The sequence below is a fragment of the Pelmatolapia mariae genome, linkage group LG9 (assembly GCF_036321145.2).
Source record: "Pelmatolapia mariae isolate MD_Pm_ZW linkage group LG9, Pm_UMD_F_2, whole genome shotgun sequence".
Lineage (NCBI taxonomy): Eukaryota > Metazoa > Chordata > Actinopteri > Cichliformes > Cichlidae > Pelmatolapia > Pelmatolapia mariae.
The window spans coordinates 26,539,381-26,554,417 of NC_086235.1; the positions used below are offsets into that span (position 1 = coordinate 26,539,381).

Here is a 15,037-nt window from a genome sequence, read left to right on the forward strand (position 1 = left end):
CTGTTGGCCAAAGACAAAGGAAAAGGAGAGGGGAAACATGTTGGGAGCCAGGGTCAAAGAATGAAACACAGGAGTGTGGAGGTAAAAGTAGGGACTCTAAAGGGTCTAACAGAAGCAGCTGGAAGAAGAAGAAGAAGAAGAAGAAGAAGCGACTTAAAAAAAAACTATATCAGAAATATTCCACATAAAAAGTCTGGTACATAATGACATCAGCTGTCCTCTCACAAAGACACTTCAGTTATATTTATTGTACTGTGTTATAACTCTGCCCAAGTAATATTTTTCTGTCACTGGTTTGCTGAAGCATCTTGAGCTAAAGTAACTGAAAGAGAAAAAGGGTCGTGTTATGGCCGGTGTGTTGTGGGGCGGACCTAAAAGCAGACTTGCGAGTGACAGAACTGGACTTTAGCAAAAAGTGAGCTGTTTATTCAGGCTGGTGGAAAAATACAAAAGCAAATGGCAAAGGCGAAAGAAGCCAAAAACTAAACTGTTACCCATACTGGGTGAACTGGGACTAGACAAAAGAAACATGATGAGACTTGAGAGGCATGAATTCCAGTGACATGAGACAAGAAAAAACAGACCACCTGACAATGAACAAAGGGAGACAGGGGACTGCAATACACAGAAGGGTAATGAGGGAAGTGGAAACACTTAGGGAGCACAGCTGATACAAATGAACATGATGCCACAAGGGAAGCAGGACTAAACACCCTGAACATGGAACACAAGGGTGTCAAAATAAAACAGAGGGATATAGACTGAGACACATGAGCTTGACACAAGGGTTGAGGGAAGGCAGACACGAGAGACAGAGACAGGGAGTGAGGGAACATGAGAAAGAGGGAAAATGAGACAGAGGGAGAGAGGGAATGAGTGAGGACAAGTGAGAGGAGGCGAGGGAGGACGAAAGTGAGAAAGAGAGAGAGAGAGCAAGAGAGCACGAGAGAGGGAGCGAAAGACATAAGTGAGACACACAACGGACCAGGGAGACCTAAGCACAGGGAACACAACAGGCTCATACACTGAAGACACAAAAATGTGGACAACATAGAGGGGAAACTGACATGAGAAGAATCTGAACAGACAAAAACTAAATAGGGACACATAGAGCTCAAATATAGAACTAACTGAAGCTTAAACAATACAAACTAGAACTAGAAAATGATAATACCAAAAGCACCAAACTCAGAATGCTGAGTCAAAGGACCCAGCCCATGACAGGTCGTTTAGCCTGCTGTGAACAGTCAACTTGATGAGCGTAGGTTTAGGGGTAGAGTACAATCCAGATATTAGGCTCAGAGTCAGCACAGACTCTGGGTGTTCTCCCCATGTACTATAGTGCACCAAACCCATTACTGTAACAGGTCAGTCGGATGGAGCCTGAGGCCCAAGTCAACATATTGATTTGAACTTTGTTCTTTCACATCACAAATTAAAATTATATAAGTCACATTTGTACCTTATGTACTAAAACTTGACTTCATTTATGCTGTATACTACTGCCTGATAAATTCAATTTTAGTTGCTCGATGATTTTGCACTCCGTTGATGAAAAATAGTTGCATTTCTGAAAAGTGTTGGTGGTAGGAGAGCATGCTGACATGAAATGTATTCCTTGTACTTAATGGCTTTGCTTCTTGCCTTAGTAAAAATGCTCACAGTTTTGAATTAAACATGCTTTCCCTGTGCCTGTGTGGGTTCTCTGCAGGGTTGTAAGGGTACAACCGTCTAAGGGTTAGGTTAATTGCTGTGTGTGTGTGTAAATTGGTGTGTATGGTTGTCTGTTGCTCTGTGTTAGCTCTCTGACAAACTGGAAACTGCTTTCCATGGCAACTGGAATAGGACCCAGCCCCTGTCAAATTTTTCACATTTAATATGACTGATGTTAGCGTTTTGATATCATCAGAAAGCTCAGAAAATCTCAGAAAAAAAAACTCAAACAAAGAAATAAAAAACTCAAACAAAGAAGCTACAGCATGTGTAGGTTTTGATTTTTGGTTTTACAGAAAAGCATCAGCTGTCAACTGAAACCAGTTCCTTATAGAAGTGCTGAAACTTCTGTTTATTCAGATTATTCATGAACACAAGAAAATCGAAAACAACAAAACAAAAAAAGCTGCAGAGTGTTGTTCCTTTGTTTAAAATCACTAAACTGTGAAAAGAACCCACTGAAAGGCTCCATGTGTGTATGTCACCATTGAAGTAATGTCTTTTCACAACATTTCAAATTTTCTTCACCTCAGCGTAGAGCTCTTCCTGACCATGAGGACTCTGTGTTAAGTTGTTTTCTGGCTTGGTGACTTTCACCTGTGCGTACACTGTATCCTGCTGCTGTCCTCTGTCCTGCACTGAGTCAGAGGATGCTTCATGCGTGGAAATGTTAATCTCTCCATAATGGATGTTTTCTTCAACTTCTTCTGTTTTAATTCCTGGTTCTTCAACAACCTGCTTTTCATTTATTTGAATCTATTGAATTAAAATAATAGAAAGCTCTTTAAGCTGAGTCTGTTCTTATGTTTCATTAAATGATCAGACTGCTCTGACAAAGATGCTACTGTAAATAATCACTAGAACAGTCAGTTATCCTGCAAGTAGAGTGTTTTTTGTTTGTTTATTTGTTTTAATTCCCTTACCTGAGTCTGTTGTTGTCTTTGATGCTTTGACTTTAACCAGCTGGAAGACACAAGAGGCTGTTAAATTAACTCTAAGAAATGTAAGTGTGAATAAAGTTAATTTGTTGGAAAACAGATATTTTAATGTGCAGCTAAAATATCTTTGATACTAACAGTTTGTGTTTTCTACTTTCACATATAATACTTACCAAACAAAGATAATCAAGCAGAGTAAGATTAAGAATACAATGATCCCAATGATTATGCCAATAAGTTGAGGCAATGTGACTCCTGATGATCTTCCTGATGTGCCTTTATCTTTACCTGCAGCAGTCACATGAATCTCTGCTGATGTCTGATTACCCAGATCATTAGTGGCCACACAGTAATAAACTCCTTCATCTGTTACACTGAAGCTGTAAATCTCTCCTTCAGATACTTTCACAGCTCCATCTCTGCTCTTCTTGAACCAGGTGAAGTTGCTGACTGGAGGTTTGGCTCTGCTGGAGCAGGTCAGGTTCACCCAGCTGCCTGCCGATACCAAACCTGGAGGGCTGATGGATGCTGAGGTGTTTTTAGGAGCATCTGAGAAAAATAAAGAAAAGGATATCCCATAAATCATGTTGTCCTATAGGATTCTGCAACAACAAACTCTGATTGTCTTACATGAAACTCTGAGAGTCTCTTCTGTCTCTGCTGTCTTGGTGTCATTTCCTTGGTTCACAGGATATCTGGCAGAGCAGTTGATCTTCTTTCCATCATCTGCGTCTGACAGAGTGATGGTCTGCTGGATTTTAGTTGTAAAGCTTCCATCTGTGTTTTCCTCTGTTCTGTTGTGAGAGTCTTGTTGGAGATTCCAGGTGAGTTGAGGAGGGGAGTGTGGACAGGGAGTGAGAGCTGAGCAGGTTATAGTGACAGACTCCTTCTCCTTCAGATCACCTGGGATTGTAATATTGGGCCTCCAAGGAGAATCTGTGGTTTCACATCACAAATACAGTTTATAACAGTGGTTCCTAAAGTTGGGCGGGGGGTGCAGAACCATTGCAGGGGGATTATGAATTTAAAAAAAAAAGAATGCTTGGACACTGCCAGCATAATGGACAGGTTTTTTGACAGGGCTCCCACACAAACGCAAAGCAGAGGTTGAAGCATCGCCAAATATGCTTCAAAGCAATGTTCCCTCTAATTTTTCATGTGTCTGAGCAAACACACAAACTCCAAGCAACATTAGACGTGTGCACTGTGGTCACGCCAGCATCGAATCCATAAAATTACAGTATTAACATTTATGTTAGACTACTTTTAATTAAGCGCTTTAGCCCACTTACAGTGGAAAAAAAAATCTCGTTCATGACCTGTGTAGTATGTCAGCACTATTGGAAGTAAAAGTAACTTTCTTTTCTTCTTTTTTTTTCTTTTTTTTATAAAGCTCTGACTTGTATTATGAGTATGAGTCTGTGGTCTGGGTGAGAGTCCTGTAACTCTGTCTGCAAAATACAGTGTATAATGACCAATGTTGGGCAATTAATTATATAGTTAATTCTTCAAAAAAGTAACTGAGTTTTGCAAACAACAAAGTTTTTTGCAGATATTTACCTAAAAATGCAGCCAAGGAGGTTTTTTAAATAAACATTTCAAAGTATTTACAGAACAATCAGCTGTTCTGCATCAAATCTGATGCCACACAAATTATTTGTGCCACTCCAAAAAATAATTTCTTTCCACTATGAGATAAAAGGAGAGCATCAAAAACCTGATACCTGCAGGCCTGACAACAGGAGATGTATCATGTAACATGTTGACCTATATTTGCATCAGCCACAAGATGGCACTGGGTTGCCGCGGAGTATGTAATTTACCCGCGAGCAAGAAGCACCAAGAAAAAATAAAAAGAGTAATAAAGTGGAATCGGAGCAGAGATCAGTGTGTACGTGTATTTTATAGGAAGCTTGGTAGAAAACCAAGGATAGTACATATCACTCCTGTAACACCTGTAACATTCAGCAGTCGCCTCATTGTTGTGACACACACGACAAAACTATTGACTACACTACACACTAACTACACAAGACAACACACTTTAGACTCCAAACACAAAACGTTGCAAATCTCAAAACACCGCCATCACTCCTAAAACTTCCCCCCTTTCTAAATAACTAAATGCCATGTTGCCATATCATTTTTTAATTGGTTGACATGGTACATTTTTTTAGGAAAGGGTGGGTTTTTTTGTGGATTTTGTCTTTGCTCACAGGCGGAGAGTGCTTTCGAGCGCCTTATAGAATGCCGTTTTTACCATTTTTTCCTGCAGTAAATATAAACAAAACCAAACATATATTTTTTATCATAACTCTGGTTTTACGTGGCCTAGCAACATAATTTTTAAAGTCTACACTTTTTGCTGCTCACATCTCCAATGGTTGTACATGTTGTCATTAACCTGGCTTCACTCCACATCAGCCACACTGCTTTGCTAGCTAAAACAGCGGTGTCAGCACATAAGGACGCTGTCATAGCTTGTCAACGACGTTGATTAGCTGCGTATATACAAATGTGGATCGCATCATTGGCTGGAGCAGTCAGTCACTGGTCACTTACTTACTCACACTGCAAAACAGAATGAATTGTTAACGTATTTATTTTAATTTCAATTCAGGTTAGATTTTTTTTTTGTGCGCAACGCAGATGTTCTGTGTGCAGAGACAACACTGATCCTGCCACAATTTGTTCCCCCGTTTCAAATCACGGACAAACAGTATCCCACAGTTGTTTATGTTTTTACACCCATTTTGCACAGAGAGACTTTTTTTTTTTTTTTTGAAAAATGTATTGATAGCAGTGCTAAATATTCTTAGACAGTAAAAAAACAAAACAAAAAAAACCCACTATACGTAAAATAATTACACCATGAAGATGGGGTTTTTTCTGTTATTTAAAAGAGGTAGCGGTTTATTTTATTGTAACCTATTACTTTTATTTGTTTAAATGTGTACAAAAGGTTTGAGATGTGGAATAAACTGCAATGGAGTTGGAAAACAAATTCCATGAAAACAATGCCATGGGGTGAAGACTAAAACAAAGGGGGGACTAGCAAAAAAGTTTGGGAACCACTGGTTTATACAGAGATAATACAGTCAAGAAAGAGATGGAGATCAGTGACAACATGTATTAAAAAAACAACATATGGTATTTTCCTTCGTCCTGATTTCTTAGTTTTTCCATATTTGTCTCACTTAAAACTTTTAGATAAAAACTCGACAAAGATAACCTGAGTATATGTGCACTTTTTAAATGAAGATTTAATTTATTAATGGAAAATAACTACTCCAACTGCTGTGTGAAAAGGCAATTGTGAAAACTGAGTATGATTACTGCTCAAACAGCATCACAAAATAGAGTGGGCAAAAATGACATTAATGGGAGAAAGGAGAAAACCACTGCTGAGCAAACAGAACGCAAAGACTTGACTCATATTTGCCAAAAAGAATTTTGATAATCCCAGAAAATATTGGGAAAATATTCTGTGGACTGACCAGACAAAACTTTTTTGAAAATGTTTAAACCTGTTACAACTGGTGTAAAACTAACAAAGCATTTCATCAAGAGAACATTATACCAGCAATCAAATATGGTGGTGGTTATGTGACAGTCTGAGGCTGCTTTAGGATGATTTTCCCTAATTTAATGGAACAATGAACTCTGATCTGTACCAGAAAAGTCTCTATCCAATTGTTTGTGCCCTGAAGCACAACTTACTGGGGTTATACAGCAGGACAAACATCCAAAACACACGAGCAAGTCCACCTCAGAAGTGCTAAAAAGAAAAATACCTGAATGAAGGTTTTGGAGTCAAAGTCAGGTTTACACCCAAAATAATGCTTTGATTTTAAACAGACCGTTCGTTTTTTAAAAAATGTGGCTGAATTAAAACAATTTTGCAAAGAAGAGGGGACCAATATTACTCCAAAGCGATGTGAATGACTCATTACCAGCTATCAAAAGCTCTTCAGTAGAGTTCTTGCTGTCAAGGCTTTGTTTTTTCCACACAGGGCCAGGTAGGTTTGGATAACATTTTCCCTTAATAAATAAAATGACCATTCAAAAACTGCATTTTTTTTATTCACTCAGGTTATCTTTGTCTATCCATAAAACATTATTTCATTTCAAACGTGCAGAACAGACTAATATGCAAACGCTTTTTTTGTTTGTTTGTTTGTTTGTTTGTTTTAATCACTAACAGACAGGGTTTCTACTTTTGTGTCCCCTGTAAGTGCAGCGAATGTTGGGGAAGAGATGTAGATTTGTGTTGATGTAACAGTACCTTCCCACATAGCATAATTGGTATGGCCCGGATCTGGCCCAACCAATGTGCTTACACATGGCCTACATACCGCAAAGAATGACAGCCCTTTGGTGGCCCAGATCTGGTTTGCCAGATGTGGTCCACACATGGGCCAGCACAAGGCCAGTTGCAGACACACTGCTGGCCCTGTGCTGGCCCAAAACAGTTTCAGCTCTGGCCCCAGATGTCAGCCTAATGTGTACCTTAATCAACCCATGTAATAACAACATGTGCCGGAACATAATAGTGCGAAAATAACATGGCAAAACTGTGTTCAGACACTTAATTAACTGATTCTTGTATAGCAGTGTTCTGCTCTCCCTGATTACTCAAAGTGCTCTATATAACATGCCACATCGCACACTTTCTCTAAACTGAGTGCTGCCTAACTACAGCCACACACATTCTCACTCGTGACATGCACACTGGAGGAGCCAGGGATCAAACCACTAACCTTCCGATCAGTACATGACCTGCTCTACCTCCTGAGCTACAGCCACCCAGCGGTAAACCTGAGTAAACCCTCACTAGGTTTTGGATAAAGTGTACACTTACAAACCTGTCAAACCTGCATTTGAAATGTTTGCTGCCATAGCAGTATAGTATTGCAACATGGCATTTGGGTCTTCTAACTAAAATAGGAAAATAGGAACATAAACAGTGCCATCATTGCCAGACCTGCCCCACATCTGGTTGACATACACCCTGCCGTGACAATAACATAAAGAACCCAAGAGATACTTAGAAGAAGAACTTATTGTCCTGAGCCATCTTAATTTTCCAGATTTCTGGCTAATCACAGAATACTTAAACATGCTGATTTCTGTTATATTGACCATTTGACAAAAGCTGCAGCCGATTATACTTTATTGTTTATAAAAATGAAATGAAACTCTCTTACCTTTAATTGTTATTTGAAGAGGATCACAAATAGCTGTCGCTCTGTAGGGCCCGTTCATAATTATGAAGTAGTATGTGTTTGTATAAGCTGTGGTTAAATTGGAAAACAGAGTGGTGCAGTTTTTCTCCTTCAGGCTTCCTGTAATATTCATTGGATAGATGTTAACTGTCCCACTGCTATTGAATATCTCATTGTTTGGATATTTAAAAACATTGGAATGATTTTTAATCCACACTCCAAAGACAGGTCTTGTGGTGTTAAACTGGTCTGTTCCATTTCCACTAAAGTTACATGGGATTTGTAAACAAGATCCACTCAGAGCTTCCATCTCTGTTGGTGCAGTGATGAACAGGTGAGTTTCTGGAGGACAAGCAGCCAAAGTGCCTGAAAAAACAGAATATCATGAAAATGTACAAATATAGATAAAGAGAAAATTCATAATGAAAAATATGACTTTAAGAGTCATGGGTTTCTTTCAACATTTTCAGCATAAACTGTGTGACTTTGTAAAGTATCTCTATCTTCACTGATCTGTCAGACTGTAAATGACTGAAATGAGACAGCTCACTTGGAATAAAGAGGAGACTCAGTAACATGATGTCTGTCATAAAACCCATCACCTGGAAAAATATGAAGAAAAAAATCATTACACAAATAAGAAATAAAAACAGCAACTTGCCTCATTTTGTAAAGCAATCAAAAAACAAAAACATTAAATAAAGCCTTTTTTTTTTCATTACAAGACACAAAATTAGTAACTTGTATGAATGTTTTCTTACCAAATGATCAGACACAAAGGAGAGACAACAAAGTAAAAGTCACTGTGTGATTTCTGCAGAAACAGCAAGTGAAACACTTCTCTGTTTAGATGGTGTAATGTCAAAGCAAACAGACCTGTGATTGGATTTCTGTCTTTCTTTATTCAGTCAGTCTGCTTTTTATGTTCCCATCATGCACTCTGCTGTCATTTTAAAAGCTGCAACTCCCACCTGCCTCTAGATTCATCTGTTCTGAACCCTCCACTCACATGCAAACATGTTCCTCATTCTCTCAGTAGTTCCCTTGTACATGAAGCAGCTTATGTACTCTCCTTTGGCATTGTCTGTTCTGCTTTGTTCTTATCAGTTCTGACATGCGTTTTCTGAGACCAGTGGCTATTTTGATCTTTCTGTCAATGTTTGTGTGAGTTTTTTTAATTTAGAAATTAGGACTCTGCATTTTTATTTTTATTTAAAGGAATAGTTTTTTGTTTTGTTTTGTTTTTTCAGCAACAAAACAATTGCAATAGAGCCAATTACCCAAAAACATAGTATCAACTCGGTGTATCACCCCCCCCCCCCCCCCCCCCCAAAAAAAACAAAAAAAAAAAAACAAAAAGAAAACAGAGGACAAAGTGGCACTTCAAAAAAAAAAAATCTGTAACAGAGGGGAAAAAATTCTCCAAAAATATGAGAATAAGCCAAAAATATACAAAACAAATTAGCAAGTTCACAGTTTCAACAGTGGTTGATCTCTTTGGTTTCTCTGCTGGAATTTTTAGCTTTGAATGTCTGAAATCGCATCTTCAGAATTTCTCACTGAAGATCTCACAGAAGACAAAACGGAAGAACCCCATATGCATTCTTCATGTTCATTTTATACTTATACACCCTTTCTTTCCCCTCTCTTACTGGAAGCCAGATGTCATTTACTACGATGGCATATGGACTCATCCATGGTGACATCCAGTCACTTTGTTAACATCAAATCCCCTGATGTCCAATAGTAATCTGGCATACAGGGCACTTACTAAGTGGTCCGTCGCACTTGTGGCCCAACTGGTCAATGTAATTTTTTTTTCTTTCTAGATTGGATTGGATTACCAAGGCTATGGGCATGCTTAAAGGACCACTGTGCAACGGCCCAGGATCCAGCATTCCAGTTATTTATTTATTTATTCATTATAATTTCATTACTGACACCAGGGGCGATTCTAGGATCAGAGCTTTGGGGATGCTGAGCACCCAGAGAGCTGCCCATCCAGGCAAGGTAAACTTTACTCGTCACAATGAGACTTCTTCCCTGTCTCTGTCAGTCCCTGCATCCTTAAATGTCTCCAGTTGTCCCGAGTTCCTTCTGACTGTCTCCTTGGTGCATTTAAACCCTGTTCCTCCCTGTCCTCATCGTCTGATGTCTTCATCTCCATTATCAGTCATCATAGTTTAACCATCTCTGTGCAAGTCTGCAAATTTCTTTATTAAATCATAAGATTCTTAAATTCATCAAGTCTCTCTGTGCCTGGGTCCTCGTCCAATCCACACAATTAATCCCCACATTTGTGAAAGAAAAGCAAAACACTTTTTTTAAAGTCTGTAACAAAACCATCAAATCTGATAAAGGTTATTGAAATGCTGCTAAAGAAGAATGGATTGGAATTCTAAAAAAAAAAAATACATATCCTAACCTTAATTACTGCGGGAGAATAATGAATGATGCTCATAGTGAGTAAAAAGTAAACAGTGCATTTTCTGGACAGAGATTCACTTTTAATGTGTATGTATAATACAGATACAGATATATAAAAAATACACTCCAAAAATAGAAGAGTCCTTGAAATGTACAAAATATTATTAAAAAATTAGAAAAATTGAGACACCTTGGCCTATGGTACAATGTATACAATGTATGAAAAGATCTTTAGTGCAGATACTACTATGGCTCTGCAGATTTTTTCTTTTCTTTTAACCTATGTCGCCTCACCTTGAGGTTCGTAAATCTGTCTATCACATTTTGGCGGTCAAGACTCTCAAGCATCTCTTTCTCAACTGACATCACAGCCAGGTGCTGGAGTCTGCTTTGACCCATGGTCCTTCTCAGCCAGGTATGGAGCTGACACAAGACACTAAAAGACCTTTCACAGCTACAGCTGCTAACTAGGTTTGTTAGGGCAACCTGAATAACAGTTTTCAGTGTGGGGAAGATCTGATTATCCAGAAGATTGTACAATGTTAACATATCTGGAATAGCACCAGCCTCACTCTTCAGCTTCAAAAAGTTTTGGCAACTGTGACTTCCTCTGACTGAAGCTCAATATGGTAATGCAGTGCCAGGGCTGACAACCCAGTTTGTTTTGCAGATTCTGTATAGCAGCTTTAATATAGGGAGAACACAACTTCCAGATTGTGAGTAAAATTAATTGGTTTTTTTTTCTTTGCCAGTTTAACAGTTTGTTTTGCCTGTTAGTACTCCCTGTCTGTTTTCTTACCTGGTTCTTCCTGACCTTGTACTTTCTCCTCATGTTCCCCTCTTTCCTCTCTCCCTCTTTGGACTGACAATCATACACAAATAGATTGTATTCAATTAGATTTAAAAAAAAAATACTATTAAGAGCACTAATAAAAGTCCTCTCTCAGTGTACTTTCAACCAAAAGGCAAATAACCAAACCACATGTACATCTAATAAAGGATATAAATATTGAAACACTGATCCAACATTATCCTTTATTGATGGATCATTTGATCTTACACTTTTACCTGAATGTGGCTCCTTTTTTTGAAAAAACTTCCTCATATCCATTATGAACCTGGCTGTCTCTCTGTACACACACACACACACACACACACACACACACACACACACACACACACACACACACACACACACACACACACACACACAACAGGAGTTATAAGGTTAATGGGCATCCAGTCAGTTAGCTAGTTAGTACCTTGGGTTCAATATCGGCACATGCACATATGACAAAATAACCAGTTTCTCTCATTACATTTCAAACAGGACAGTGGTAACAACAGTAGGCTACGGACAATTTTAAATTTTAAATAGGGTGTATACATTTCAATGGGAGCAACAGGACGGTCAAATATCGCTGATTTTACTACAGAACAGGACGGACTTTTGTTGTTAAAATGTTCCATCTCAATTAAGTACTGTATGCTTTTTATATTTTTAGTAGTGTGTCACACACACAACAAATATTGTCAAAAAAGTAAGAAATCTTTGGGGGTGCTTTGATTCATTTTGGGGGTGCTGAAGCACCCCCAAAAATGGGCTAAAATCGCCCCTGACTGACACTAATGGACTGCTGAGTAAAATCTCTTAAAGCACCTGGCCCCTCCCTTATCTTCCCTGTGCACATGATCGTTGTAGAATGTTTAGTTTGGATGAAGTGTTTAATGAAGAAAGAAAAGTGAAAAAGTGGATCTGTAAAGCTAAGAGAGAAGAATAAACCCCAAATATATACACCAAAATGTGCAAAATTAACCAAGATGTTAGCTGTTGGGTCTGCTGCAGCTGCACCATCAACAACTTAAAACTTCGCAGTCAAAGGAAGCTGCTGTTACTAACACTAGGCATGTAGAACTGTGGGGCAGCAGTGGAAAGTGTAATTAACATGGCAAGGAAATAGTTGGAGGACATCATTAGAAAGTGAGCAATTCAAATAGGTCTATTTGTGTTGGTTTTCATCTTTTCTTGGTGCTGTCGGCTCCATCTTCATACCTAAATACTAAAAAGATGTTGTGTGAATAGAGATCTGTGTTGTTGTGTAGGACTGTACCCTATAAGTTTATATTGTTAAATAGTAATAAATAATAAATGAGACAATGCTTTTTAGTTCATTTCACAGAGAAATGCAAAAGTAATGTAAGGAGTAGTGTAACTAATTACTTTCTCCTGGGAGTAATTGAAGTTGAATGATGATTTATGATTTATTTTTGGTGCTGAAAGAACCACAGTGATAGAAATATACATTTAAATGCCTGCTTTGGTGCAAGTGGCCCAACTGATAATTGACTCATTAAATTAAAGCAGAAACATTTAAGCACATTGAGGAAGCTGGTCAACAGGAAGCTGCAGGTCAAGTTCCTGCAACCTGTGTTAGTACAGGCACACAGTCATGTGGTCTGCCATTCTGTGTATTAGTACCTCTTGGAAACACCAAATATTCGGTAATTTCTTTTTCTGTTTTTTGGTTTAATTTGTTGAATACATTTCATTTGGAGATGGCTAATTTGTTAGGAGTTGCTCTGATGTCCCTTTTTGGATTTTTAGCGCCACCTTCAGGCTCCAACATGCTTTGCTTCTGTTTTTTCTTCAGTCTTTAAACTGACCACAAAACCACAAAATTGAAACAGAGCACATGTGTATGATTGACTAAAAAATAGGAATTGTATTTAGATATGTTTACATTCAGTTAGTGAGACTCAGTAAGCCTCCCAGAATGAGAGAGGTTCTCTTGTACTAAAGAAAAAAACCCTTCTCACATTACCTGACGATATTTACTTTCAGTAGATTTTAACTTTCCTCCTTGTTTTTCTTTTCCCCATTCCACCTTCTATCTTTCTTTCAGGCAACTTCCCAGCTACTCTTTCTAGATGCTCTCCCTAACATAGTAGGCTAGAACCAGGTCATTCTCTCCAAACTTTGAAATATGAATTTCAGGCCGTCAGAGTAAAGGGCTGCTTAGGAATTTGAAGCTGATGTCACAAAGTTACTCCTGAAGTAAAACTTAATAAGCATATTACCTCAGGTTGCAGTACAACCCCTGAGATTTCTACAATCAGTCAGAGAGCTGAAATTTGTACTTTGTGTTGTCTGATGAACATGTGACACACTCTATAATAATAATGATTTGTTTTGTGTCTCAGCGGATTATCAGGAGGAGACGAGTCCAACAGAGCCACAGAGGAACATTTTCAACCATTTGCGCTCAGCTAGGACAATACAGAAGAAAACATTAATTTAATACAGGTAAAAAATGTTGCTTTTACACTATTATTGGAACTGTGTGCACTTCACCGGCTGCTGTTTTGTTTTATTGTGGTCCCTGTTAGTACTGAAGTTAACAGAAGTCAATATAAACAGATCAGATTTTAACATGACATTGAAACAAAATGTTAATGAGCAAGATTCTTATTAAACTGACAATTAATCAAACCATAAATAATTTACCAGTGAAAAACATTTGATTTATAATGCCATTGTAATTACTATTATCAGTGCACTTTTCATATTTTCATAGTAGATTCACACTCTTGCTCCATTAGAGTGAGTCAGGAATGAAACAGTTTGATTCCAGTTCTCACTGGTTTGGTAACGCTGTACCAGTAGCTGCTGAAGTTGCTGATCCCAGATAGTCTCTATCTTTGGTTCAACAGACTCCCGACTCCACTGTCTCGGACTTCAGCTGGTGGCATTAGTTCTTGACCTGCTTTTAAGGTCCACAACAAGCCTTAGCGTCACTCTAAGCAGAGGGTATAGAAGGTGGAGAGACAAACTCTTCAAACTCACAGAGCAGAACAACAACTAATGTCACAAACCTTTTATTGAAAGGTTTCTAAGATGGCTGTCTTCCATTTGCAGTGTTGTCCCATCCTGTTTCAGAGTGACATTGAAAAATGTATTTGTAAAAGTATTTGGCTTTTCTAAGCTTTACTACTGTAGTTCTTTATAATCTGTACTAGAAGATATTACCATACTACATGTCAAACTAAAATAGAAAATATGAAATCTATAAGCCTGGCACACACTTACTACTTTTCTGAATGTGATACAATGCTAAGATTAATATTTGTACATAAGCTCCAGTAATGGGCAAGAGTTTTGTATATGCTAGTGGTTGTTAAGTAAAAAAAAAAAAATAGTTTATGCAAAAATATATATTTAATTTTGGGATTTTTTTTCTTGCAACAGGTTGGATGTCATGTTCTATTTTTGCCAGTAGGTGGTGGTAATAGAACTGTAAGGTGTTCAGTGACTGCTTTGTTTTAACTAATGGAGAGAGTTTGAAGGTTCAGTTTGTTCCACGACTGCATTTCACTCACTGCCTCTGTTTGTATCTCGGTCACTGCAAGACAAACACGGACCGAGAAGTCAGCGCTCTCAGGAGGCCGACAAACCTCACAGAAGATTGAACATTTAAAAAGACACCAACTCGTCCACAGTGGACTGTGACCTTTCAGCTGTGACTTGTGTGGAAAGGTTTATGGACAAACTTTCCGCTGGCTACTGAGATGAAAAATACACCCACATGTTCACACCGGGTATGATGTGTACTGCTGTGATCAGTGTGGCAAACAGTTTGCAACAGACTCCCACTTAAAACCCCACATGTTTACCCAGACTGAGGAGAGGCCTTATAAATTGGACCTGTGTGAGAAGACTTTTAAAGATCCAGTTTC

The 15,037-nt window shown here is 38.4% G+C and overlaps 1 protein-coding gene across 1 annotated transcript in view; it reads right to left on the reverse strand.

Moving 5' to 3' along the window:
• LOC134634175 (vascular cell adhesion protein 1-like) overlaps positions 1-10,702 on the reverse strand; it is a 62,622-nt gene extending 51,920 nt beyond the window's left edge. Inside the window, exons 1-5 of the mRNA XM_065471654.1 lie at positions 10,598-10,702; positions 8,427-8,478; positions 7,859-8,242; positions 3,282-3,587; positions 2,940-3,200 (exon numbers count right to left, since the gene is read on the reverse strand). Of these exons, the coding sequence (XP_065327726.1) occupies positions 2,940-3,200; positions 3,282-3,587; positions 7,859-8,242; positions 8,427-8,478; positions 10,598-10,702 (1,108 nt within the window). The remainder of the gene's footprint in view (positions 1-2,939; positions 3,201-3,281; positions 3,588-7,858; positions 8,243-8,426; positions 8,479-10,597) is intronic.
• Positions 10,703-15,037: the final 4,335 nt, after the last annotated feature.